This window comes from Maniola hyperantus, chromosome 28, assembly GCF_902806685.2.
Source record: "Maniola hyperantus chromosome 28, iAphHyp1.2, whole genome shotgun sequence".
In the NCBI taxonomy this organism is placed as follows: domain Eukaryota; kingdom Metazoa; phylum Arthropoda; class Insecta; order Lepidoptera; family Nymphalidae; genus Maniola; species Maniola hyperantus.
Window position 1 is genome coordinate 2904401 of NC_048563.1, and position 27058 is coordinate 2931458.

General features: G+C 37.2%; 4 protein-coding genes across 4 annotated transcripts; 2 read left to right on the plus strand and 2 right to left on the minus strand.

The window, feature by feature from the left end:
- Positions 1-2462: 2462 nt before the first annotated feature.
- On the minus strand, positions 2463-6854 carry LOC138404439 (zinc finger protein OZF-like). The gene is made up of 3 exons (XM_069508320.1): positions 6198-6854; positions 5337-5379; positions 2463-3812 (listed from the first exon to the last, which is right to left on the minus strand). Exons 1-3 carry the CDS (start codon positions 6633-6635, stop codon positions 2971-2973), a joined length of 1323 nt encoding a protein of 440 aa, XP_069364421.1. The 5' UTR covers positions 6636-6854; the 3' UTR covers positions 2463-2970.
- A 390-nt stretch (positions 6855-7244) lies between these two features.
- LOC117994935 (zinc finger protein 271-like) lies at positions 7245-13616 on the plus strand. The gene is made up of 7 exons (XM_069508157.1): positions 7245-7477; positions 7738-7912; positions 8034-8126; positions 8256-8390; positions 8862-9118; positions 9861-9910; positions 11037-13616. The coding sequence occupies exons 1-7, from the start codon at positions 7371-7373 to the stop codon at positions 12632-12634; spliced, it is 2415 nt and encodes an 804-aa protein (XP_069364258.1). The 5' UTR covers positions 7245-7370; the 3' UTR covers positions 12635-13616.
- Positions 13617-17267: 3651 nt separating this feature from the next.
- LOC117995144 (sorting nexin-16-like) lies at positions 17268-21927 on the minus strand. The gene is made up of 3 exons (XM_034983143.2): positions 21669-21927; positions 18985-19180; positions 17268-18526 (listed from the first exon to the last, which is right to left on the minus strand). The coding sequence occupies exons 2-3, from the start codon at positions 19164-19166 to the stop codon at positions 17875-17877; spliced, it is 834 nt and encodes a 277-aa protein (XP_034839034.1). The 5' UTR covers positions 19167-19180; positions 21669-21927; the 3' UTR covers positions 17268-17874.
- Positions 21928-22578: 651 nt separating this feature from the next.
- Positions 22579-23646, plus strand: LOC117995143 (WD repeat domain-containing protein 83). The gene has a single exon (XM_034983142.2). The coding sequence runs from the start codon at positions 22700-22702 to the stop codon at positions 23624-23626; it is 927 nt and encodes a 308-aa protein (XP_034839033.1). The 5' UTR covers positions 22579-22699; the 3' UTR covers positions 23627-23646.
- Positions 23647-27058: the final 3412 nt, after the last annotated feature.

Genomic DNA, 27058 nt, shown 5'->3' on the forward strand with positions numbered 1-27058 from the left:
CTTAGACTAAGAATCAAGGAGACTTGTCAGACGCGTAGGTATACCCGAAAGAGACAAAACTACAAAAGAAATCATACTTAAAGCGCCGTATTCACCATCCATCTTGCTGTACGTCCCGCCAAGGCCATGCACCAATGTATTCTGTGCCATGCACGATGCAAAAAGACCGTGAATAGGCTTGCTGTACAGCGATAATTATTATTAACTAGCTGATGCCCGCGACTTCATCCGCGTGAAATTAGGTTTTTAAAAATCCCGTGGGAACCCTTTGATTTTCCGGGATAAAAAGTAACCGATGTCCTTCCCCGGGATGCAAGCTATCGCTGTACCAAATTTCGTCAAAATCGGTAGAACGGATGGGCTGTGAAAGGCGAGCAGACAGACAGACAGACACACTTTCGCATTTATAATATTATTAGTATATATTATAAGTATTGATTAGTAATATTACTAATTAGTATTAGTAATATTAGTATTTTAGTATTAGTATAATTAGTATATTAGTAAATTAGTTAATTCGTAAATTAGTAATAGTAATAGGTATTAGTATATTAGTATGGATTGTTTGCTGGATGTGGGCGGCCTTGAGCGGACGTACAGCCGGGATGGATGGTGAATAAGACGCTTTACGTATGAAAGGTTGTTTCATAATTTGCGTTCGCTACAACTTTTACAGCCGATCACAAAGTAATGCACCATAAATGGCTTCTACACACCTTCCACTGTTGGCCATAGGACTTCCCTAAAGAGCGCCACAACACCCGGTCCTCAGCCTTCCTCATCCAGCCACTTCCCGCCAGTCTCTGTATATCGTCGGTCCATCGTGTCCAGCACGATCACACATTCCACACTACGCTTGCAAAAACGCGGTCTCCACTCAAGAACTTTCCGGCTCCAACGGCCATCGCCTCTACGACAGGCATGACCTGCCCACTGCCCCTTCAGCTTGCTAATAGTTTGGGCTATGTCAGTGACCTTGGTTCTCTTGCGGATCTCCTCATTTTATCTCTCACATAAATCTAAAATCTATATCTAATCGTTTTAACTCAATCTGAAGTCTGAGCAAAGCCAAAGTGCACTCTATAGAGCTCAGCCTAAGAATCGGGTCCTCAAGTTCAAAGAGTCTTTACTTGGTAGGCACCTCCAATATAAATTTATAACAGACAGTTTCTAAATCCCATCAATTTTTGTGGTCAGGTCCCATACAGCATCAGGATTGAGGAGTTCGAATCCAATTTTTTTATGGGCCAAAGTTGCAGTTTCTCCATCGATTAAACAGGCATTTTTTAAATCAGTTCAGAAATCTTGGAGATTGAAAAACACAACTTGTTTTATGAAAGTCGGTTAAAAAAAGTAGCCTTTGTAACTATTTGATTAATTCTCTACTTGTCTGTGAAAGTCCCATCAAAATAGGTTCAGCCGTTCCGAAGATTAGCCTGTTCAAATAGACAGACAAAAATTTTAAAAACGCGATTCAGTTATGGTACATTTCAAATAGCGATATGAGCGTACCCGAGGTAAGTCTACTAATAACGATTATTTCGAAATTACAGACAGTCACTTCAATTTTAATTATCAGTATAGATATTATTCAAAAGAGTAAGTTAATAGTACATTATTGCAAAGGCCGGGAAATAGGTAATTACAGGTCGAGTATGAGTTTGAAGGCCGAGCCGTTGGCAAGGACTTCACTAAATACGAGACGCATTAATTGCCATTTCCCGCCGAGGCATATATAGTGCTTTTCTCAAAAGGATGCAGGGAAATAAAACACACTTTTTAATAAATATTAAATTAAATTAATATTAAAAGTCAAGTTAATGCCGTTTTTAACATAAACTGTACATTTCAGCATGGAATAAATTGCCCGTAATGTAGATGGCTTTTTAGTTTTAGCAATCTCATTAAAATACGCCATAAATACTGTTTCGGAGAAAATGTTCACTTTTTTCTCGTTTTTCCAACTAATAAAATTTTGATATACTTTCATTATTTTTCTTTTGACTTCGCTGGAAGCAGATTTTCCATTGCCAATTTGGCTTCTGATCTTAAATCTGGTGGAGTACAATCAATCTCCATTTCACTCTCTGAACCATTGGAACTCATTTTAATCATTATTAAATTTATATTTTTAAGTAGGTATTTAAATAACAAATCAAGACGAATTTTCAGCTATGCCGCCAATCTTTTTTTATCATCTGTGCCGACAGGCAAACGCATTTATGACTATACAGCCACGTAAACGCAATGAGGCGGTTTCCAGGCAACGTTCGAGAAAATTTTCATAGATGGCCCTGAAAACTACCACCACAAATACCACAATAAACAAAAAAATCCTATACCTTTGTAAAAGTTTACGATATATTGCAAATAAAACATGTGACTGACGCTAGAAGTCAACGAACGTTTCGAGTAGGCCACTCGAAGTCAATACAACGTCGTAGGCGGGGCATTGACCCGAGTTTTGCACGCTATACATTGCGGGTTTGAAAAATACTAAATCACTAAAACTACAAAATGAGGCAAATGGTTATTGGTATCGGATTGTGTTTAGGTAGTATAACAATAACGCTAAGTTTTTGCTGGCGTTCTGGTTACACCCTGGATACAATGTGAAATGTCTCACATATAAGAGACAAGTTCTTATATGCATTGGGTCATCTGTCCAGTGTGTATATTCAAGTGCCGCGTTAAAGCACTTTTATGAGTAACGGTTGGTCCGTGAAAAGCTAGCAGACAGACAGACACACTTTCTCATTTATAATATTAAGTATGGATTTTTTTTACATAGATCACAACTAAGTACAGTACACGGCAGAAAATAATATACATCATTGTAGCCTTTAGAATGACCTTTCGGTTTTGTAGAGCGTTGTCTCTGTCGCTCATACTTATATGACGTTTTGTCGGTCTCAACGACGGAGACAGTGCTCTATAAATCCGCTATCTCTTTCTAAAGGTCGATGTGCATTATTTTCTGCCGTGTTCTGTATACGGTTTCTCATTTGAATGATTCCTTATGTGCACTGTTAAATTACTTTTTCGTGAAAATTTACTTGGACATAGATGACAATGATACGGTTTCTCTTTAGTATGAGTCCTCGTGTGTAATGTTAAAGTGTATTTCCGTGAAAATGTCCTCGGACATAGATCACAAGTATACGGTTTCTCACTAGTGTGAATCCTCATGTGGATTACTAAATAATTTTTTTCTTTGAACTTACTCGAGCATAGACTGCAAGAGAACGGTCTTTCACCAGTGTGAGTCATCATGTGTCTTGTTAAATTACTCTTTCGTAAAAACTTGCCCGAACACAGGCTACAAGAGAACGGTTTTTCACCAGTGTGAGTCTTCGTGTGCTTTGTCAAGTCACTTTTAGTTGTAAACTTTTTCTGACATAAGTCGCAAGTATGCGGTCTGTCTCCAGTATGAGTCCTCCTGTGATAATTTAAACAGGTTTTATTTAGATATTTTTTCGGGCATAGGTCACAAAAATATGGTTGCAGTCCAGAGTGAATCCTTATATGCTCTTTTAGCTTATGTTTATATGTAAATTTTTTCTGACATAGGTCACAAGAAAAAAATTTGTTACTAGTGTGAGCTCTCATGTGCTTTGCTAGATAACTTTTTAATGCAAATTTCTTTAGACATATGTCACAGCAATATGGTTTGTCAATTATGTGAGTTTGTATATGGCGGTCTAAATCATGATTGTGCTTAAATTGTTTGTCACAAACGTTGCAAGAGAAAAGTTCCTTTTTCTCAGCAGCTCCGCCTCCCATCTGCGTACATGTATTCAGCAGCGCAGCATCTGGAAATAAAAAAAACCGGCCGGCGAGTCAGGCTCGCTCAACGAGGGTTCCGTACTACAGTCGTATTTTTTTCGACATTTTGCACGATAATTCAAAAACTATGATGCATAAAAATAAATAAAAATCTGTTTTAGAATGCACAGGTGAAGCCCTTTCATATGATACCCCACTTGATATAGTTATCTTACTTCGAAAATTGAAAATACTAATTTTAGTTCATGACCACAATTTAATTTTTTTGTGTGATGTAACCACAAATTCACGGTTTTCAGATTTTTCCCCGAATGTCAGCTATAGGACCTACCGGTAGGTATCTACCTAGACTAGAATCATGAAATTTGTCAGGTATGACAAATTTCATGATTCTAGGTCAACGGGAAGTACCCTGTAGGTTTCTTGACAGACAGACAGACAGACAACAAAGTGATCCTATAAGGGTTCCGTTTTTCATTTTGAGGTACGGAACCCTAAAATCACCCAAGTGAAGTTGGACTTGCACAGTGCACAACTAATGCCTGATTTCTGAACTCGCCAGTTATGTTCTCATTAGCTATTGATTCATTAAAGCTATGCATAGGATAAACGTCGGTTAACTGTCCATGCGTTTCTGAATTCAACAATACTATGAAACCGATAACCAGTTCATTATTCTGTCACTAGATGGGTCTGTTACAGGGAACAAGTTGGAAATGCATATTATTATTTTATTTCGCCATCAATTCTAATTCTATTAATAATAGTATTTTTTCTATGCTAAATAAGTAGCTTAACACTGTTTTTGCAAAGTAACAAACAACTTATTATTAAAATACTTTTTAATCTAAAAAATACTCAAACCATGAACTACCTACTGACAGATGAAACGTCAAATAACTTTATGGAATCGATAAACGGCGCTCATTGGTCAGTTATGTTTAAACAGAGTTTATCTTGCATTGCGTTGTTCAGAAACGCACTGTCTCGAGTTATCGGACGTGCGGAAGACTTCACACATCTTTGAGAATATTATGGAGAACTCTCAGGCATGCAGGTTTCCTCACGATGTTTTCCTTCACCGTTAAAGCGAGTGATATTTAATTACTTAAAACGCACATAGAGTTATGTGTTAATGTCTTAAATGCTTTATGTCTTAAAACGCAGAAAAGTTAGAGGTGCATGCCCGGTATCGAACCTCCGCCCCAATAAATAAATAAATAAATAAAAATCTTTTTTATTCGTATAAACTTTTACAAGCACTTACGAATAGTCGGATAAAAGGCGGGGGTCGTAACCGCTACGCTATCACAGCTTATACTCGTACAGTTCTTGCATTTCACGAAGGCGAGTGGCTCATGCTTGTGTTTAAGTTGTATCGGTATAAGTAAGGTACGTTTTCGAGCGCTTGCTCGCGACTGATTGGTCCGATATGCACGCACACTTACGCAATGCCCGTGTATCTGACCACAAGTAAAGTTCACTCGCCGTCGTGAATTGCAAAAACTGTACTTGGTACTGTACTTCGAATGCTGTGAGTCCACACTTACGGTGTGATGTCGCGTCTACACTCGCGTCGTCGCATGGCTCCGGCTGCAACAAACACAATTCACGTCTGAGGGCCCATTCACAATTATTTTTTCAAGACCTGATTGTGGGGGGAGGAGGGCAATCAATTCCCGGCTACGAGCTTGGCTGGAGGGGGTTTTTTTTTAATATTAGCCAAATTTATCATGCTGACTCCTCATTCCCCTCCAAAAGTGTAAAGCTTGTGCTAGGAGTAGGTACAACAATAGTGCAACGGGTGGGGTTTGAACCAGCAACCTTTCAGTTTTCAATCCGCTCCTTCAACTGTTGAGCTATTGAGGTTCAGGATTATCATCATCATGATCAACCCATCGCCGGCCCACCACAGAGCACGGGTCTACTCCTGAGAAGGGTCGAGACCATGACTGCTGGCTTAGTGCAGATTGCCAGACTTCACACACCTTTGAGAATATTATGGAGAACTCTCAGGAATGCAGGTCGCCTCACGATGTTTTCCTTCACCATTAAAGCAAGTGATATTTGATTAATTAAAACGCACACCTCTGAAAAGTTAGAGGTGCGTGCCCAGGATCGAACCCCCAACCTCCGATTAGAAGGTGGACATCCTAACCACTAGGCTATCAAAGCTTTTTGGTTGACAACGATGATGATAATCTTAAATATATAAAATGAAAGTGTGACTGACTATCAACGCGCAGGTCAAACTACTGGACGGATAGGGCTGAAATTTGGCATACAGATAGCTATTATGACGTAGGCATCCGCTAAGAAAGGATTTTTGAAAATTCATTCCCTAAGGAGGTGAAATAGGAGTTTAAATTTTGTATAGTCCAAAAGCATAAGCTAGTATGTAAATAACTTACTTTAATCTCTACCACTATATATCCTGCACACATATCTATGTCTGATACACTTCCATGTTCAGATGATTTGTATTGTCTGCACAGTTGAGTGATACTGTCATTTAGAATTAGTTCGGTCTTGATAGGTATGACCACGTCCACTTTCTGTTCACTCAGATCATCATCTAGGTGTAGACTGGTGTTGGATAGCTCTTCCTTGGGTATAATAACATCCGTGTCATCTTCACAGTTGTTGGTTATCGCCAGGTCGTCCAGTATTTCTTCCTTGGGTTCTATCAAATAGTCTACATCACTTGTGTACTTGTGTAGGTCTTCCATCGTGGGTATAGCGTCCGTGTCATCCCCGCTGTCTGTTATCGCTTCGTCGTCTAGCACTTCCTTCTTGGGTTCTATGAGGCAGTCGACATCACATGTATAATTGTGTGTTGGTTCCTCCATCTTAGAGTGTTAAGTAATAATTTCAACAAGTTCTGTTACATCAAAATGTTAGAATATTTTTATAATAACTAAATTAATTACATAGCAAGTTTTCTATGAAACTGTATGAACTCTTTGTAATTTTGTTGACAATAAAGTCGAAATTTTCACTGACGACGACTAAAAACATACTAAAAAACAATAAAAAAACAAACGTAATTTCTGTACAAAGTACTCTGTGGTCCGACTCAAAGAGTATAATCAGCACTGCAGTTCACCAGCGGCCAGAATAAAACGTACCTATACTCTTTTAAGAGACCATACAAAACCGAAAATGTATGGTATGGAAAGGATGCTTAAAAACCAACATTATAACACTAACACTGTCAGAAAGACAGGACTGCCAACATAACCAAACAAGTAGCTCTACTAGCACCAAAGAATTTCTAAGTACTACTTCGAAGATCTACAAGGGTTCTTCCACGACACGACCCAATATATATGGCATATTTTGTGTGCTCTCTTTTTAGTGCGAATGAGAAAGCAAACGTTCCTGCATCTACCTTTACTACTCTATCTACGCCTTGAAAGTGAAGCCTTGACTATATTCAATGTACTCTGTGCCTTGATTGATTTGTAAATCTCGTGGTCTTTGTTTGTGAATTACCTATTGTGATTATAATTATCTAACATTAATTAGTAATAAGAATAAATTGTTATCCATAAATTTATTAAAAGCATCGGATGCATAATTAAATGCCATCTAAAGAAAATTTAATTTTTGAAATAGAAATGCGGTGCTGTGTGCCCTTCTGCAAAACCACTGCAGAGATCGTCTCCGTATCCGAAATTACATTTCACGAGTGAGTGTTTCATTCAAATTCTGTATACTATAACCTAGACGCTTGCGGCCGTGCTTTGTCGGCAGGGAGGTCACTGACCTGAGCCACCTTATTGCCCTGCCTCCCGCCAACCCAGGCTGACTGGAGCACAGTATCCAACTCTAGAGCTGTCTTCCTGGCAGAGCTAGGAGGACAGCTCTAGCTGGCTGGCTGACCTTTTGTTTAATTATGAGTCACACGTTACGGAAGCTACGTGCTAAAGTCTAGGGTGTAATTTCCAGGTTCCCCAGAGAAGTGCATCTGCGTGCTGCTTGGCTCAGAGCCCTCAGCAAACAAGACACTCTCCTGCCAGAGCGTGCAGTGGTCTGCTCGCAACATTTCCTAAGTGATGACCTTTATGAAATAGACAGTGGCTCAAGGCGAATTCGTACTGGTGCTGTCCCCTCACCAGTGCTGGTAAGTCCCTCATAGTAAGCTTTTGTTTTAATCTCCAATGCATACTGTTATCAGTACTACCTTAGTACATACAGTTCACATTTCAAGGTGGAAATGATTATACTTACAACACTTTGCACAGGTCTGCATGATATGCCTGGACACTCGCAGCAAGCTGGTTCTGATGAGTAAATACAAGTTGGAAGAACAATATGAACATTTGGTGGGACATCCTGTAAGTTGTATTTTATATCATTCATAAGTCAGTGTGCAGTCTAAGAGCGGTGTCAACTGCTCGAGCAGTAGACCAGTGCACGTCCGCTCTTACATGGAACTATGTATGAATTAGTTGTGTTTGTTGCAGTTGTGTGCTCAAGAAAAGCTGAAACCAACACTTTGTGTGCAATGTGCCCAGAGACTGGTGAACTTTAGCACATTCAGAGACAAGAGCTTGAGAGCGCGCTCCCTGATGATGAAGCTACTTGACAGACATGAAGTGGTGAGGAATGTTTGATGCACTTTATTGTTACACTAGCTTATGCTCGCGACTTCGTCCGCGTGGCCTACACAAACTTCAAACACCTATTTCACCCCCTTAGGGGTTGAATTTTCAAAAATCCTTTCTTAGCGGATGCCTATGTCATAATAGCTATCTGCATGCCAAATTTCAGCCCGATCCGTCCAGTAGTTTGAGCTGTGCGTTGATAGATCAGTCAGTCATTCAGTCAGTCAGTCAGTCACCTTTTCATTTTATATATTTAGATGTAACAGAATGTAAAGGTGTCACCTGTGTCATTTGAGTGTAGTGTAACATGTTACAATGTGAGCATTCGTCTAGTCGGTCCGCGTGACATGTTGAGCAGACGCCGTAACGGACACGCTCATTGCGAATGTTACGCTACAATGACATTTCAGGTTAGTCACCTCTTTTAGGTGTTTAAATTTGCCTAAAGACATGAACTTGTTTCAGATAACAATACGTCATGTCAAACTGATAAGCCGTGTAAAATACCAACTACAGTCTGACATTGTCTCGGCAGTGTCAGAGCCTGACTACTGTGATGTGTACATAGCACACTCCGACGCGGTCGGACGGACAGAACTGGATGCGACTGCGACTGCCGCAACTGATGATGCAGTTGCAGTGAAACGGGAACTTGAAGACCGTGAAGATGATGAAGACCCAGCCGCGCCCGAACGAGCGACCGAAACACAGGGTCCTACCGCGTACGTACAGTATGCCGCAGAAAATATTGTGCATCGACAATAAGAAAGAGATAGCGGTTTCGAAGAGTGTTGTTTCTGTCGTTGAGACCGGCAAAATGTCACATAGGTATGAGTGAATGAGACCACACTCTAAAAAGCCGAAATCTCAGTAGCCTATGTCCTTCTCCAGGATGCAAGCTAACTCTGTACCAAGTTTTATTATTTTTTTTTTATTTTTTTAAATTCTTTATTATCAATAAACATTTTACAAAACATATATAACGTTATATTATAATGTTAAACTTAAATTATTAATACTTACAGGCTAAGTCGCGCCTCTTAAAGTTTATAAAGGAATATTATCTTACACGTTTAATCATAGATATTTACATTTATATCACAAAACGAATTAATTGAATGCAATATACTTAAATGGTATATTCGCTTACAAAAAAAAAAGTTATTATTTGTTTAAAAAAAGCTATTGGGCTGTGAAAAGCTAGCAGACAGACAAACAGACACATTTTCGCATTTATAATATTAGTATGGATATGGATTACAAATTTGAAATTTACAATTCACAATTATTATTATTTACATTAATTAATCCATGTAGTAATAAAATCATAAGGTTAACTGTACCAATTTTTTTTGTATGTATCAGGAGGACGCTATTCAAAACCCTTACCCACAGCTCGGCTCCTTAATTTGTTGCTTTACGCATGTATAGCATAAATAAAACATTATATTATTATCCTTTCAGGCACATTATTTGCAAGTCAGAGTCATCGGGAGACTGCGATCAAGCTTTGGGTAAGTCAAATAACTTTACACGCGTTTTAGCTCCTATGGACTAGGTATTGCAATCCAGCGGCATTTTCGATCCAGCTGGGTTTATGCTGGACCAAAGTAAATCCAGCTGGATCCAGAATTTATCGATTTTTAGGGTTCCGTACCTCAGAAGGAAAAACGGAACCCTTATAGGATCACTTTGTTGTCTGTCTGTCTGTCTGTCGGTCTGTCAAGAAACCTACAGGGTACTTCCGCGATTGACCTAGAATCATGAAATTTGGCAGGTAGGTAGGTCTTATAGCTGACATTCGGGGAAAAAATCTGAAAACCGTGAATTTGTGGTTACATCACACAAAAAAAAACTAATTGTGGTCATGAACTAATAATTAGTATTTTCAATTTTCGAACTAAGAATTAAGATAACTAAATCAAGTGGGGTATCATGTGAATGGGCTTCACCTGTCCATTCTAAAACAGATTTTTATTTATTTTTATGCATCATGGTTTTTGAATTATCGTGCAAAATGTCGAAAAATTAGACTGTAGTATGGAACACTCGTCGCGCGAGTCTGACTTGCACTTGGCCGGTTTTTTTAAAGGCCATGCTCAAGTACCCAGTTGTGTATTAAGGAAAGATTTTGAGACATTTTATCTGGATCTTTAAATAACATAAATGCACCGTGAAAAGGCTAGTCATTACGTTTTAATGGAAAATAATCCGCGACAAAATATTTATTTTTTATTTAATTTGCATCGTGGAGTCCCGTCATCATCTATAACTAGATGATGTGCGCGCGCCATTGTGATGTAGGTTCGCCATTGAACGACGTCAAATGATAACAGACAAACATACACACTCTCGCATTATTAATATTAGTATCTACGAATCAGTACCCGTATTATCAATGCGATAGTGTGTTTGTTTGTTGATTTGTCCTTCAATCACGTCGCAACGGTGCAACTGATTGAAGTGATTTTTTCCATGGGTATAGATAAAGACCCTGGAGAGTGACAAGGGTTACTTTTTATCCAGGAAAATCAAAGAGTTCCCATGGGTTTTTAAAAACCTTAATCCACGCGTACGAAGTCGCGGGCATCAGCTAGTAATTTATAAATATGGGTAAAGTATGGACTGTTGTTGTTTCAGTCGCTCCTTCGGTACTCGCGACTGATCACGGAAACGCAGAACATCCAACTGATACAGACGACGAGTTGGATATATTGTCGTTCGAAAATAATACAAACAATGTTGAATGTTCAAGGAAATCCCAGGACTCCGTACTAGAACCAAAGGAATCGTTGGCAACAATAAGTGATAATATCAATTTTCGAACAACGAGGCGAGACAAACACAATCCCCAGGATATATCCGGTACACAGTTAGGAAACTATACTGACCAGATGCAGTATATCTGTGACGTTTGCCAAAAGATATTTCAACGGAAAAGTTCCTTAGTTACCCACATTAGGGCGCACACTGACGCAAACACTTTCTCATGTAAGATAAGAAAGCGCAAATTCAGTCAAAATAGGACGTCATCGAGCCCTAGGAGGATTCACACTGGCGAAAAACCTTTTGTTTGTAAGTTGTGCGATTACAAATGTACAGTAAAGAGTAGTTTAGTAAGGCACATGAAAACTCACACTGGAGAAAAAGCGTTTGTTTGTAAGTTGTGCAATTATAAATTTTCACAAAATTGTCATTTAGTGAGTCACATGAGAACTCACACAGGCGAAAAACCCTTTGTTTGTAAGTTGTGCGATCATAAATTTTCACAAAATAGTCATTTAGTGCGTCACATGAAAACTCACACAGGTGAAAAACTATTTGTTTGTAAGTTGTGCGATTATAAATTTTCACAAAATACTCATTTAGTGAGGCACATGAGGACCCACACTGGCGAAAAACCTTTTGTTTGTAAGTTGTGCGATTATAAATTTTCACGAAATACTCATTTAGTGAGGCACATGAGGACCCACACTGGCGAAAAACCTTTTGTTTGTAAGTTGTGCGATTATGAATTTTCACTAAATAGTCTTTTAGTGAGTCACATAAGGACTCACACTGGTGAAAAACCTTTCGCTTGTAAGTTATGTAAATTCAAATGTACAGCAAATAGTAGTTTAGTGAGGCACATGAGAACTCACACAGGCGAAAAACCTTTTGCTTGTAAGTTGTGCAATTATAAAAGTTCAGTAAAGAGTACGTTAGTGAGTCACATGCGGACTCACACTGGCGAAAAACCTTTCGCTTGTAAGTTATGTAAATACAAATGTATACAAAATAGTAGTTTAGTGAGTCACATGAGAACTCACACAGGCGAAAAACCTTTTGTCTGTAAGTTGTGCAATTATAAATTTTCACATAATACTCATTTAGTGAGGCACATGAGGACCCACACTGGCGAAAAACCTTTTGTCTGTAAGTTGTGCAATTATAAATTTTCACAAAATAGTAATTTAGTGATTCACATGAGAACTCACACAGGCGAAAAACCTTTTGTCTGTAAGTTGTGCAATTATAAATTTTCACATAATACTCATTTAGTGAGGCACATGAGGACCCACACTGGCGAAAAACCTTTTGTCTGTAAGTTGTGCAATTATAAATTTTCACAAAATAGTAATTTAGTGAGACACATGAGAACTCACACAGGCAAAAAACCTTTTGTCTGTAAGTTGTGCAATCATAAATTTTCACGAAGTAGTAGTTTAGTGAAGCACATGAGGACTCACCCGGGCTAAGTGCCGAGGCTGTTGCTTGTAAGCTATGCAAGGACACCTGTCGCTGAACTGCTAGTTCACTCTGAGGCTTCCTGTACATGACGCCGGAGCCGCATCTTGACTTAGTGTAAACAAATTAATTATTATTATTATTATTTATTTATTATTTAATTAGAACGGCCATAAAGCCAATTACACGAATTAAACTACGAGTACAAACTAACATAAACATACATGCAAAAATTGTTAAAATTATAAATTTTAAAAAGCAAAATTATAAATTTTCACAAAAGTGCAAAATCTGACCCATGAGGTCAGCCAATTTAATCTATATATATAAGTCAAAGTCAAAGTCAAATGATTTATTCAAAATAGGTAATAAATTACTCTTATTGATGGTCTGGTATGGTGTTAGATTTGTAAGATATAGTGGTGATAATTATTACGCAAACTTAAAACTAAAGGTACGAGGGTATAAAAGGAAAAGGTGACTGACTGACTGATCTATCAACGAACAGCTCAAACTACTGGACGGATCGAGCTGAACTTTGGCGTACAGATAGCTATTATGACGTAGGCATCCGCTAAGAAAGGATTTTTAAAAACTCAATCCTAAGGGGGTGGGTGGTAAGTCGTTTGATAGCTAATGTCTTGTACTGTAACCCGTTAACGGGATCGTGTCCTATTTTCTTGTAACCCTGTATATGTAGTTTCATACAGAAAACACACACGTACACACACTTACTCTTATCTATAATTTTAGTATAATATTAGGTATAGTATTAGGTGAGATATAATATTAGGTTAGTTTTTAGAAAACTTGTAACTGCCTTCTGCAATACAGGGTTTTCCTACTGCAGAGGGTAGAAAACTCGTTTCTTGTGTCTAAATTCAAAATAAATTATTCGTATTCTTCTTATTATTATATTTTCAATTTCAATAAAAAACTACTAACTGCATTTAAAAAAAATTATAATAATGTAATGTAATAATATTGTACCTATTATAATATGTGTAAAGTGAACTTTGTTTTTTTCCATTACAAATTACTCCTTGACTGCAATCTCACCCGGTGGTAATTTTTTTTTTTTTTTAATTTTGTGATTTGCGAGCAGTCCGAGGACTTTTTGCAAATTGGGTGTAGGATATTGTTTTGTAGCGGCTGCTCCTCTTTAGGAGCTAGCACTCAACTCTTTATTGCCTATCAAGAAGCAAGGTCGAGAATTCATTTTCTCTTTAGGCGTCTCGGGTAGTCCTCAATTAAGAGCCTGTTTCGACATTTTGCACGATAATTCAAAAACTATAATGCATAAAAATAAATAAAAATCTGTTTTAGAATGCACAGGTGAAGACCTTTCATATGATACCCCACTTGATATAGTTATCTTACTTCGAAAATTGAAAATATTAATTATTAGTTTATGACCACAATTTAATTTTTTTGTGTGATCTAACCCTAAATTCACGGTTTTCAGATTTTTCCCCAAATGTCAGCTATAAAATCTACCTACCTTCCAAATTTCATGATTCTAGGTCAACGGGAAGTACCCTTTAGGTTTCTTGACAGACAGACAGACAACAAAGTGATCCTATAAGGGTTCCGTTTTTCCTTTTGAGGTACGGAACCCTAAAAACCGATAGACGTTGGGATCCCAAGGTGCTAGTATGGCGACCTCGCACCGGAAGACGCAGCGTTGGAAGACCCCCCACTAGGTGGACGGACCGACATCAGACGAGTCGCAGGGAGCCGCTAGATGGCGGCGGCGCAAGACCGTGGCGTGTGGAAGTCCCTACAAGGGACCTATGTCCAGCAGTGGACGTCTATCGGTTGATGATGATGATGATGTATCTTATATTGTCTATGGAATAACTAAAGACTGAAAAAAAAGACATTTTTCTTTAACAATATGAATGTATTAAAAATCACTAAGTAAAATTAATACTATATCATTATTAATTATTTCATCACATTAAATGCTTATAATATTTTGTATTGACAGAGAAAATTAGCACCTTATACAAAAATAACTTAAAAATAAGGTATAAAAAAAATTTGCTCTTTCAGCATTAATTATGTATTTCATATTGCAATATCAAACTGCCATTTTATAAGTCTCGCAAATTGCGAAGTCGCGTGGTCGCCATTTTAGTGACGTCAGCACGACTGAAGTTTCGAGCTGATGGTATATTTTTATTTCGGCTGACGTCAAAATGACGTCATTTCAATGTTAATGAGACATGGTTCCATTCCAGCGCAGTAGCAATTTGCGGGACTTCCAGCTAACAACTTAAATTACATTTGATATTCTTGTTCTTGACTAATATTCGATATTTTAAAAACAATATCACTTATTTTGTACCATAGATAAACATGCAACGTCCACAATACAAAAACATTTCATATATTATAATGCGTACAAAATGAGTTCCTCACGCGCCATTTTAAATTTATGTGTCAATTGTCATGTCAAAGGTAAAGGAGTGGACTGAAAACCGAAAGGTGGACGGTTCAAACCCCGACCTAACCTAACCTAACCTAACCGCGCCGGTTGCACTATTGTCGTGCCTACTCCTAGCACAAGCTTGACGCTTAGTTGGAGAGGAAAGGGGAATATTAGTCATTTAACATGGCTAATATTAAAAAAAAAAGAAAAAAAAAAAGGTGAACCGTATGTCAAAGGTGAACCGTATGTCGATTTCGTAAAAACTGCATCAATCATTATTACAATCTCAATTGTTCTGATTGGTTGAATTTGTGCCATTCTTGTTGCAACAATGCATTGTAGCCAATAGTGAGCGAGCGTCAACCAATCAAGAGGTGATTGCGATCGTGACATTGTAGATGCCATTCTACCGCAATCAAGCAGCCGTACTTTTGACATTATTTACAGTAATTGACCCATAGAGTTAAAATGGAGCGTGAGAACTCATTTTGTACGGACTATATTTCATTAGACAAGACGTCAGCAAAAATGTTAGTGTAGACTTCCCTTAACTAAAACCATACATTAACTGAGAATTCATACTTACAATAATATTTTCGGATGATACATTTTTTTAATAATATCGCTCAAATCTTAACTTCGAACTTAAGTAATAAATAAAATTATCCGTAACTTAAAAAAATGCGTTTTAGTCACTTTTTTTTACAAAATTGTCTGCCTTCAGTCTTGACTGACTGACAAACCGGCAGGCATGGGCCATAAAACACTTTTTCGTGGAGCTGCCTATCTAATATCACCCTGTATTAGCGATGGGCGATGCTGAAAAAACAATCGATTGTCGATTTATTAGTCTTCACAAAAACAATCGAATTAAAATCGACAATCAAATTGTTAAGTCGAATTGCAGAGCGCACATGAATGTATCGAAAATCTAAATCAATTGCGCAATGGTATTCAATTTTAGAATATAGAATAGAATATGTTTTTATTCATGTAAACTTTTCACAAGTGCTTATGAATAGTCAGGTAGTTTTAATTTACCACTGGTTCAATGGTTTCAATTGTCCCAGATTTGCGCGCTATGTAACAATGAACAAACTAAATTAATTAATTGTTTTTCGATTATTCAATTTTTATCGAATAATAAATAACAATCGAATAGTTCAATTGTTATCCGAATGAATCGCCCATCGCCACTCTGTGCACTTAGTACTAATATTCGATATACAACAAGGCACTTATGTAACGAGCAGCCATAGCCGAACAGTTGACCGTCGATCAACGTACTTGGACTGCTCGAGAAGTCGATGCTAACTGCTGGTGCAGTCAGCAAAATTCAGCAGTGAGTGAAATGCCCCTCTAATGGCAATAGTTCGGTTGGTACGAAGCACCAAACTATTGATATAGTGCATTCAATATTAGCTGGTGTATTTCCACTTGAGACCGTCAATAGGATTAATTCGTGGCGGTTGAATTCTTTTTAAACTTTCGCGTTTCAAACGGTTTTGATAGATTCTCTATGTTATCTTCTTTTTAATAATATAAGCAAATAGAAATAGCACTCAGTTGTTTTTTTTAAAACTTCGAAGAGTTCCGTGGAAATTCGTCTTTCGATATGTTTCGTCCTTAGGGGAAATCACCTTCCACAGTGCCATGTGACAACAATGAAGACGATAGTCTGAATATATTCAACAAGCATCTAAGTAGTGATGCACAAATAATGTTGAAGTTATTTTATTAATTTATTTAATTTAATTGCAGTTGAGAGTGAGAAAGGTGCTCTGCAAGAAACTTTCCGTTCGACATATTCTATAAATATTCAAAAGTATCAAAACAGTGGTTGGTTTGCAACAAAATAGATAAGGTCGAACCGGCTCCTTTAAAAATGAATGGGGTCTATGAGTGTTTGGTTTATTGACCCTATTGTTTACGTTCAAGTGGAAACACGCCAGCCAATATTGAATGCACTACCTATACCTTTTAGTGGCAAAAGTTCGCTTACAACAAACTATACTGCCTGCCACTACAGAATTATTTTTATCCCGTTTTATAATTCCCGTCTTTTAATTTAAAGTGAATTGAATAAAAGGAAAAACTAATTCTTAATCCTTTATACGTACTATAAAATGAGCAAAATTTTATACCAACATAACATTTTAAATTCTTATTAATCATTTTTGTTTAAATTATTATTTTTCTTTAAAATGAACACGTAGAAAGAACACCCATACCTATAATATGTGATGATGTAACAATTATTTATTCACTTTAAATTATTAGGAAGGAAATTAAAAAGACAAAAAGGGTACTGAATCTAAATATTAATTAATTAACATTAGTACAATATAATTAATAATAATTGACATTAATGATTAATACATTCAATTTAATATCACTTGTAATTTGTACATTTATGTACATTATTGGACCCTTTATTTTTGTAGATGCATGATCGTTGCATCTTTTTGTTTTGACTGCATATTGAGGGTACTTATAGAATCTTCTAACGCCCCATACACCGCTTGGACTTCTGGCTGGTAACTAAACACTTGAGGAGGCTTGTCCAAGCAAAAGAATTCTCTGACAACCGGGTGATTGGGAAGTTTAGTCAAAATTGCGTTGACGAAGATATGTAGGCCTCTTAAAAAATGCTGGCTCAATTGATTGACTTAGTATATAGCTTACTAACTGTTTAACAGGACCCCATACAATAACATTTCATCAGATTTGATTTTATTATTCAAATATGTATTAGCCAAGCAACGTTTGTGTGGGGCGCACTAGCAATAAACTCTTAACACAAAAAATGTATTAAAACTACAAATTGGCCGATTTATTTGTAATACATGTCGGACAGTTCTTCACTTGGTCTTCCAATTGAGCGACGCGTTTTTGTAAATGCATGATCGTTGCATCTTTTTGCTTTAACTGCATTTTGAGGGTACTTATAGAATCTTCTAACGCCCCATACACTGCTTGGACTTCTGGCTGGTAACTGAACACTTGAGGAGGCTCGTCCAAGCAAAAGAATTCTCTGACAACCGGGTGATTGGGAAGTTTACTCAAAATTGCGTTAACAAAGATCTGTAGACCTCTTACGCGTTCTTCCAAAAATGCTGGTTCGAAATTGTCTCTGAACCAACGTTTCCCTGGTAGAGGTAGCAATAAGTTTGGCTGTTGGTTTTTAACCCTATTGTATAGACGGACAAAATCAGTGTATCTCCTAAACACGAGCCACGACTGATCCCGTTTGTCGTCTTCAACTTTAAGTTTATATATCGTGAACCTAGCTCGCTCCTCCATAACTTCGTATCCCACTATGGGGATGCGGAGGGCTTCGAATTTCTTTATTTCTGTACTGTGTAGATTTAGGTCTATGGTTGAAATGCTGTTTTGTACTGTGGTTACTTCGGTGTAGATGTCGTTTATGTTACCCATTGATTTGTAGTGGTTTCTTGATATGATTGACCTGATTAAAAAAAAATAGTATCTACTATTAATTTATTTATTCCGATACAAGTTAGCCCTTGACTGCAATCTCACCTAGTGGTAAGAGATGATGCAGTTTAAGATGGAAGCGGGCTAACCTGGAAGGGGTATGGCAGTTTTTATTAAACCCATGCCCCTTTCTTTCTACACGGCATCGTACCGGAACGCTAAATCGCTTGGCGGCACGGTTTTGCCGGTAGGGTGGTAACTAGCCACGGCAAAAGCCTCCCACCACACAATCACTTGCTTTAATGGTGCAGGAAAACATCGCGAGGTAATGCAAACCTGAGAGTTCTCCATAATGTAATCGGCGGTATGTGAAGTCTGCCTATCCACCATAGCCATCACCATAGGATGGCCTGAACCCTTCTCATTCTGGGAGGAGACCCATGCTCAGTAGTGGACCAGCGATGGGTTGATGACGATGGTGATACATACCTTCTGGGCGGGTCCTCATGGTCGGACTGCGACTGTACTCGGTAGAAGTTGTTAAACTTGGCAATGGTGTCGGAAGTGGGACTCTCGCTCGATGTGGACGAGATCTCGTTGTTCAAGTCGTCCCTGCGGCGGTTGTCAGTCAGTTGTATGCGTTTAGTTTCCATGTTTTGTACTGTTGCCATCTTTTGTACTGGTACTGGAAAAAAAATACTGCTTAGAGTACAGTGTTCACTGATTTCGGCTCCCTGTCTTTCGTGGTGCGAAAATAAATGCGCGTAGGAGTAATATTCGCATTGCGAATAAATTTCGCATTGAACTCGCGGAGAAAAATCGCATCGCAGTGCGCGCTTAGCCTCCACACGAAGTCGCGGGCATCAGCAAGTAACTAATATTCCACTTTCCCTTCCAACTAATTGTAAAGCTTGTGCTAGGAGTGGGTACGACAGTGTGCAACAGATGGAGTTTGAACCATCGACCTTTCGGATTTCAGTCCGCTCTATAACCCTTAAGCTATGAAGAGTTGACTACCTTTCAAAATCCTACGTGCGGGCATCTTCTATTGCGAAAATGTAACAACTAAGTGCAAATTGGTTGAACTGAATACTGGGTCATTTCTTAACACTACCACACACTACTGTTAAGTAATCTAAATATATAAAAGGAAAAGGTGACTGACTGACTGACTGATCTATCAACGCACAGCTCAAACTGTACTAGATGGCTCTAGCTGAAATTTGGTATGCAGATAGCTATTATAGTGACATAGGCTTCTTTTTATCCTGGAAAACCAAAAAGTTCCCGCAGGGTTTTTAAAAAACCTAATTCCAACGGACGAAGTAGCAATTCGGACGAAGTGGCGGGCATCAGCTAGTATGTATAATGTATAATATAAAAGGAAAAGGTGACTGACTGATCTATCAATGCACAGCTCAAACTACAGAACGGATCAGTCTGAAATTTGGCATGCAGATAGCTATTATGACGTAGGCATCCGCTAAGAAAGGATTTTTGGAAATTCAACCCCTAAGGGAGTGAAATAGGGGTTAGAAATTTGTGTAGTCCATGTTGAAGTCGCGAGCATAAGCTAGTACTTTATAACTCCGTTATCTAAGGTTTTGTAAAGAAGCATTGCATCATCACAAATTAGATTAAAGTATAATCTGTATTCACATTGAGACATTATTATTACATAAGAACTTTTGAAGCCATGATTTTTTTAATAGACTAAGTAGCTTTCGCTGATGCATATATAGCAGAAGTGCTTCAAATGTTCTGCAAATGTTTGTCCAATCTATTCTTGAACTGTGGCCCTACCGCGGTTGTTTGACAGCCACAATGTAGGGATTGATCCCGGGTATGCGAATCTAAATGTTCGGAGTTATGTGCATTTTAAGAAATTAAATATGACTAGCTTTAACGGTGAAGGAAAACATCGTGAGTAAACCTGCATGCCTGAGAGTTCTCCATAATGTTCTCAAAGGTGTGAAGTCTGCCAATCTGGACTATAGCCTAGGCCCTTCTCATTCTTAAAAGAGATCCATGCCCAGTCGTGAGTTAGCTGATGATGATGATCCAAATCTTTTGTTAGGTTTCATGCACATCGCATCTTTTCTTTTTAAGATTGCTAAACAAGGACGGAACATGAGTTTCTCATGTAAAGACTCTAAATTAGTGCATGCTATAAAGGAGGTTGGTGAGGTTGGAACCAGCTATTTTTAAACCATTCAGATTCAAAATCTTTTCATAATCTAAAAATATAAAATGAAAAGGTGACTGACTGACTGACTGATCTATCAATGCACAGCTCAAACTACTGGACGTATCGGGCTGAAAGGCATGCAGATAGCTATTATGACGTAGGCATCCGCTAAGAAAGAATTTCTGAAAATACAACCGCTAAGGGGTGAAATAGGGGTTTGTAATTTTTGTAGTCCACGCGGACAATTTTGCGAGCATAAGCTAGTTATTAATATTTTTCAAAGTATTTTTCTGAGTAATATGAACATAATTTATGGTATAATATCTTTGGACTATTGACAACAATCATGTCATCATCATTATTAGTGTTGGGATATTTTGAATTTATAGGAAAAATATCAGTAAAAAGAAAATCTTGGACATCCTGTTTGAGATATTTGAAGTAAGTAAATATGTCATCGAATGTAAAACAAAGACTCTTAGAAAAAATAAGAATAAGAACATATTTAAATATAAACAATTTAGTTTACAGCCAGTTCCAACAATTAGCCTGTGGACGTCCACTGTTAGACATAGGCCTTCCCTAAAGAGTGCCACCACACCCGGCCCTCAGCCTTCCTTAACCAGCCACTTGCAGCCAGCCTCTTTATGCTCATGTTCTAAATTTAAATTACCACATTGGCCTGCAATATGTCTATTCTATGTAAGTAAGATAGATTTGTTGGCAAATGTTGAGTGATTTTATTAACAATGCTAAATAATTAATTAATTAATTAACTAGTAGCTACAAGCTTACGTAGACAACATAATAAATACATAATTACTGTTTTTCTCCGATTTTTTTAATAATGTTAACAATGGTGTGATCACCTATTTATTTGTTGTGTGATCTCAGTAGCTAAAAGAAAGAGGACTTTTATAAATACTAATAAACATACGCAAAGAAAGAATAACCTTGAACGCATATTAGGGGACGGATCACTTACTTTGATGATGCTTTGAATAACTTAGCCCTGTGAGTTGTGACCAATTTGAATAAAGAATTAGCTTCGGGCCATATTAAATTCGTTCTTGAACCACAATGTATAGTTTTTCTTGTATTATATCGTACATTACAAGGATTTTAAAACGTTTTTCACATAAAACTTAGTATTGAGCAACTTTAAAACAGTTTATTCAAAACAATATTGTTTCTTTCACAGGTTTATTTCGATTTAATTGATGAGTGATGACAAACACATGACAAACAAGGCGAGACGACAGTAGCAGTAAGGTATTTATTCTGAGGTAGCAGTCGTAGTGATTATATACTCTTTGGTAGCAGTAGTAGTGAGCACCGACCAGAAATAAAAGATAAAAGGTGAAAATATTGAAAATGACACACAACAGCCATGTTTTTTTTTACGTTTAATCTTAATTTATTGGCTGATTCGAAATAGTAGTGGCTTCTTATTGGCTCATTCAAATGCAAATAGCCAATAAGACTTTACGTGCATTTCAAAAGAACCAATTAAATTCGATTATGTACTGAGATCTAGTATATATACTCTCACTATATACAAATCAAATGTACATAGTCGGGTAGAACGAGACAAAACTAGCATCGGAACAAAATGAGAGGGATGGACTGATGCATCTACTTCACCCTCGAGTTGAGAGGCCCTGAGTAGGCTTGTAGGTAACCACAGAACAGAACACACTCAACACACTTGGTAACAACGTGGTCTAAGGCTGGGTCTAAGGTCTATTTTTTTTTAATTTTTTTTACGGTCTAAGGTCTTTGTAAATGAGACCACAGATTAATAACCCAGGTCTGCAAAAATGTCAAAATATAAGCATATCCTATATGTTATTGGTCTGATCCACAGATTAATAGGGATACGTCTGATCATAATAATCGTGAAGTTGGCGTCGTTGGCACCTTTTATCAAAGAAAACAATTTTGTGATATTTATGAAAAATTACCTATTAATTTAGATACCTATATTTCAGAAGATAAGATTTTATCGAAAACGATATGACATGTTCAATTAAGAGTGATAAACATGAACTGTCAACAATTGAAACCATAACATGCAAACAACAAGTGGTGCGGGCTGTACGGTTCAACATTGATGGGGCGTACTGCCTGACTTGTGGTGCTGACAAGAAAATTAAACTATGGAATCCTTACAGCAAGTTGTCACTGAAAACTTATGGCGGTCACGCGAATGAGGTCTTAGACGCTGTCGGTTCATGTGATAGCAGCCATATTATATCAGGTAGTGCTGATAAATCAGTAATTTTATGGGATGTGACGACAGGACAGCCTTTGAGACGCTACCGAGGTCATGCCAGCTCAGTAACGTGTGTGAAATACAACGAAGAATCCACAATGGCTGTCTCTGGATCCATAGACAACACTGTTTGTTTTTGGGATGTTGTCAGTCGAAGGCAAGAGCCCGTACAGATTTTGAAAGATGCAAAAGACACTATAACTTCTATACAGGTCACTGATCATGAAGTTTTGACTTCCTCAGTCGATTGTCACACCCGTTTATACGATTTGAGGGTAGGGAAAATGTTTTCAGACTATATCGGCCATGTTGTTACATATGCTAGTTTAACTCACGACGGCCAGTGTTATATACTAAGTTGTGCGGATAGCACAGTCAAATTATTTGATAAAGATTCAGGAGAGTTACTAAATACTTTCTCTGGTCATGAAAGTAAAGATTATTTGTTAGAAAATGCGGTAAATGAAACAGATAGTCACATCATTTCTGGATCTGCCTCCGGAGAAGTATTTTATTGGGACTTGGTTTCCAGTACTTGTACACAGAAATTAGTGCACAGTAAGAACAAGCCAGTTGTTTCGTTGAGTCATCATCCGACTGAGAATTATTTGTTAACAGCTTGCGAGGATGAGGTCAAACTGTGGGGTGTTCCGAAGATGGAAGAGTAAATAAATTAATTTTTTAAACATACTTGTCTTTTAATTTATCTAATTATTATTCCTTAAACATGGTGAATAAAAGACAAAAGAGGTGTTTATAGGGATTTTTAATAGGTAGGAATTAGATAATTCAGGGTTTATTCATAAATTTCTTTTAGTAGGTACCTATTCTATTTAAAAAAAAATAGTCTTAACTCTCACCTCTGTACTTTAACATTTAGGTGCCTACTGAAGACAGTAAAAGATGGACTGAATTTTGCTTCCACGCATCAATATGGTTCATTTAAATAATAAATTAATGAAGAATCTATTCTAAAATGAAGAATCAAGTTATTTATCTGTAACCTACGTAGTAGTACTTCCAACTTCTTTGTCTGTGACATAAGTTAAACCACAGAGTTAAACAATGGGCTTGTGGCACTGAAATGGACATAAGCCGTACAAAATGAAAATTATTTTTTGCACAGATAATTGTTGTATTTACAAGTATGCAACTAGCGTGGTAACTAGTCCCTCTCGCTCAAGCAGAGGTACTTGTGAAATGCTATTCCTTCTATTTTACGTTCGCTTCGGCTATTGTAGCCTAGTATACAGCAACCACAATAACTTCAAAAAGTCAACTGCTAATGCAATGGCAAAAGTACTAACTACACTATTGCATTAGATAATTCTTAGAAAATAATCGGTTGTCTGCTGGATGGATAACTATTAAAAAATCATTCAGTATTTCAGAAAAGTAGTGACAAAAAAAAACAAATAGGTACTCTCTCTATCACTCTCTGAGCGTTGAATTAGCGTCAATCAAGTTTTCATAAAACGGTTGGTAATCGCAGGTCCAGCGTGTATTAATGGAGGTCAGTGGCTAATGGTTTAAAAAAGCCAGAATCCAGACCCGTAAAGCCAATTAAAAAGTACATTTTAAATCGCTAGAAATGCTAGAATCCAGAGCAGAATTCAGAAATGAGGCTTATTAAATTACACTCTTTGGTCTTTGGGCTAGATAAAAAAATAAGACTTGCGTTTTTGGCGGGAAACGCGAAGCGCGCTTTTTAATTGAAAATTGTTAAAAATATAGTTTTTGAGTGTAAATAGTACATTATTTTGTAAATAGTTTTCGTTAAACTGTGGTACAATGCCGTCAGATAGTGACGGCGGTGATTTGGAACCAGCAGCGGGCAAAAAGAGGAAGAAAATGCAAAAGGAGAAACCCTCTGAAAGTGATGGTGCAAAATACAAACCATTTATAAAACCAGGGTATCGCCGGGCGTACGGCGATACTAGTACCAATTCAGAATTCCCTGTATACGTAGAAAGCACAGAAGATATCAAACTAGGAAACAAAAATCCCCTAGTGGTATCCAAATATTTTAAACAAGTAAAAGGTGTAAGTGAAAGTAGGCGCATAAACGCTACTAAAATTATGCTTGTCTTCAAACAAGCGACAGCGGCTAATGACTTTTTGAAGCACGAGTGCCTTTCAGTTTATAAACTTCGAGCGTTCATCCCGGCGTCCTCTGTGGAAAGGGTAGGGGTGGTTAGGTTCATTCCAAAAGAATCTAGCAATCAGGAACTATTCAATAAACTCTCCTCGGAAAGTGAAGTAATAGGTGTAAAGAGATTTTTGAAAAAAGTGGGAGAGGAGCTAATTCCTCTGTCCACTATCAGTGTAATTTTCAGCGGTACTAGTCTACCGCAGTACATTTATTTGGACAACTGGAGATACAAAGTTTTCACTTATGTTCCTCCTTTAATGCAATGTTTTAAATGTATGAAATTTAACCATTATGGGAAAATTTGTAAAAATCAGCAAATATGCTCACGGTGCGCTGGTGAGCACCATTACAAGGACTGCACGACGGATACACTGAAGTGCAGCAATTGTGGGGGTGCGCATCTTGCAATATCAAAAACGTGTCCTGTAAAGGCAGCGAGAATGGAGAGGAACAAAAAAGAAACCTACTCAAAAGTAGTTCAAATAAGTAGTGCGAGTTTCCCTCCACTCCCAAAGCCTCAGAGCCCTCAGACATATCAAAAAAGCCAAACTACATACTCACAGCCTAAGCAAACTACACAGACAAAGACAGAAATTTCACACAATGATATTGTAAATAACTCTAAGCTTTTAGGAGCCATAGTAAACACTTTGGTTACAATAGGGAACTCTAATAATATTAAGACTACTAATCAAATCAAAGAAACATTTTTAGAACATTTAAATAAAATATAATGGATTCTCACCTAACTATTGTGCAGCATAATATCCAAAGTATTAACAATAAGAAACCCTTGGTTAAAACATTTTTGGAACAACATAATATTGATATTTTGCTATTAAATGAGACCTGGCAAAAAAATACAAGTAATCCTATTAGATTTTCAGGATATAATTTTGTAGGAAAAAATGCAAATAATGAACATGGTGGAGTAGGCATTTTATTAAAAAATACATTAAAATATAAAATATTGCCAACACAATTTTATCAAGATGTCCAGTCCATAGCAATTTCTCTAGAAACTAATATTGGTTCCGTGTCGATTCTATGTGTTTATTGTCCACCTAAAAATAACAATTATTGTAGAATTAATAAACTTAAAAATATTATTGCTAGCTTACCAAAACCTTGTATAGTCTCAGGAGATTTTAACGCGCATCATATTGCTTTTGGGTGCAGTTGTACAAATTCAAGAGGCAAAACATTGTTTGAAATTTTTGATGAACATGACCTATGCCTGTTAAACACAGGTGTATCTACTACAGTACAAAGACCTAATGCAAATAGCTCTGCTATTGATGTGACAGGGGTGAGTCCTGTACTAGCACCTCTATGTGAATGGTCAGTGGGTGACGATCCTTTGGGTAGTTACCACTATCCAACATTTACAAAATTAAGCCTAGTTCCATCTAAATATTCTGTCAATGACAAAGTAGAGAAATTTCTATTTCATAAAGCAGATTGGACCAAATATTATGCAAAATCAGAGGAATACTTTAAAGGTATAACTTTTGATGAAAAAGATCCTTCACAGTCTTATGATAAGTTCTGTGAAGTTTTAAATACTCTTAGAAAAGAATTCGTTCCTTATGTAAAAATTGAAGGTCCTAGACTTTTTAAAACTCCTGCTCCTTGGTGGGATGAAAACTGTGAAGTTGCTGTTAAAAATTCGAGAGAAGCTTTACAGTTATATAAAAGAAATGGGTTGATGGAAAATTACATTAATTATAAACAATTGGATGCACAAAAAAAATTAATAATTAAGGATGCTAAGAAAAATAGTTGGTACAAGTTATGTTCAACATTCAATAGATATACTCCTATTACTCGAGTATGGAATTATATGAAAATGTTTAAACGTATTAAAAACCCACCACAGCATAAAAATGATGTATGGATTCCCGATTTTATTTCAAAATTTAAACATGATAACAATAACACAACGTTA

Coding starts and splice junctions, on each gene's coding strand:
- LOC117995143 (XM_034983142.2), top strand. CDS start 22,700: ATGACATGTTCAATTAAGAGTGATAAACATGAACTGTCAACAATTGAA.
- LOC117995144 (XM_034983143.2), bottom strand. CDS start 19,166: ATGGCAACAGTACAAAACATGGAAACTAAACGCATACAACTGACTGAC. Junction 18,527..18,984: donor CATGAGGACCCGCCCAGAAG/GTATGTATCACC, acceptor TTTTTTAATCAG/GTCAATCATATCAAGAAACC.
- LOC117994935 (XM_069508157.1), top strand. CDS start 7,371: ATGCCATCTAAAGAAAATTTAATTTTTGAAATAGAAATGCGGTGCTGT. Junction 8,391..8,861: donor TACTTGACAGACATGAAGTG/GTGAGGAATGTT, acceptor AACTTGTTTCAG/ATAACAATACGTCATGTCAA. Junction 9,119..9,860: donor GAAACACAGGGTCCTACCGC/GTACGTACAGTA, acceptor TTATCCTTTCAG/GCACATTATTTGCAAGTCAG.
- LOC138404439 (XM_069508320.1), bottom strand. CDS start 6,635: ATGGAGGAACCAACACACAATTATACATGTGATGTCGACTGCCTCATA. Junction 5,380..6,197: donor ATATAGTGGTAGAGATTAAA/GTAAGTTATTTA, acceptor TGTTTGTTGCAG/CCGGAGCCATGCGACGACGC. Junction 3,813..5,336: donor TGTAGACGCGACATCACACC/GTAAGTGTGGAC, acceptor TTTTATTTCCAG/ATGCTGCGCTGCTGAATACA.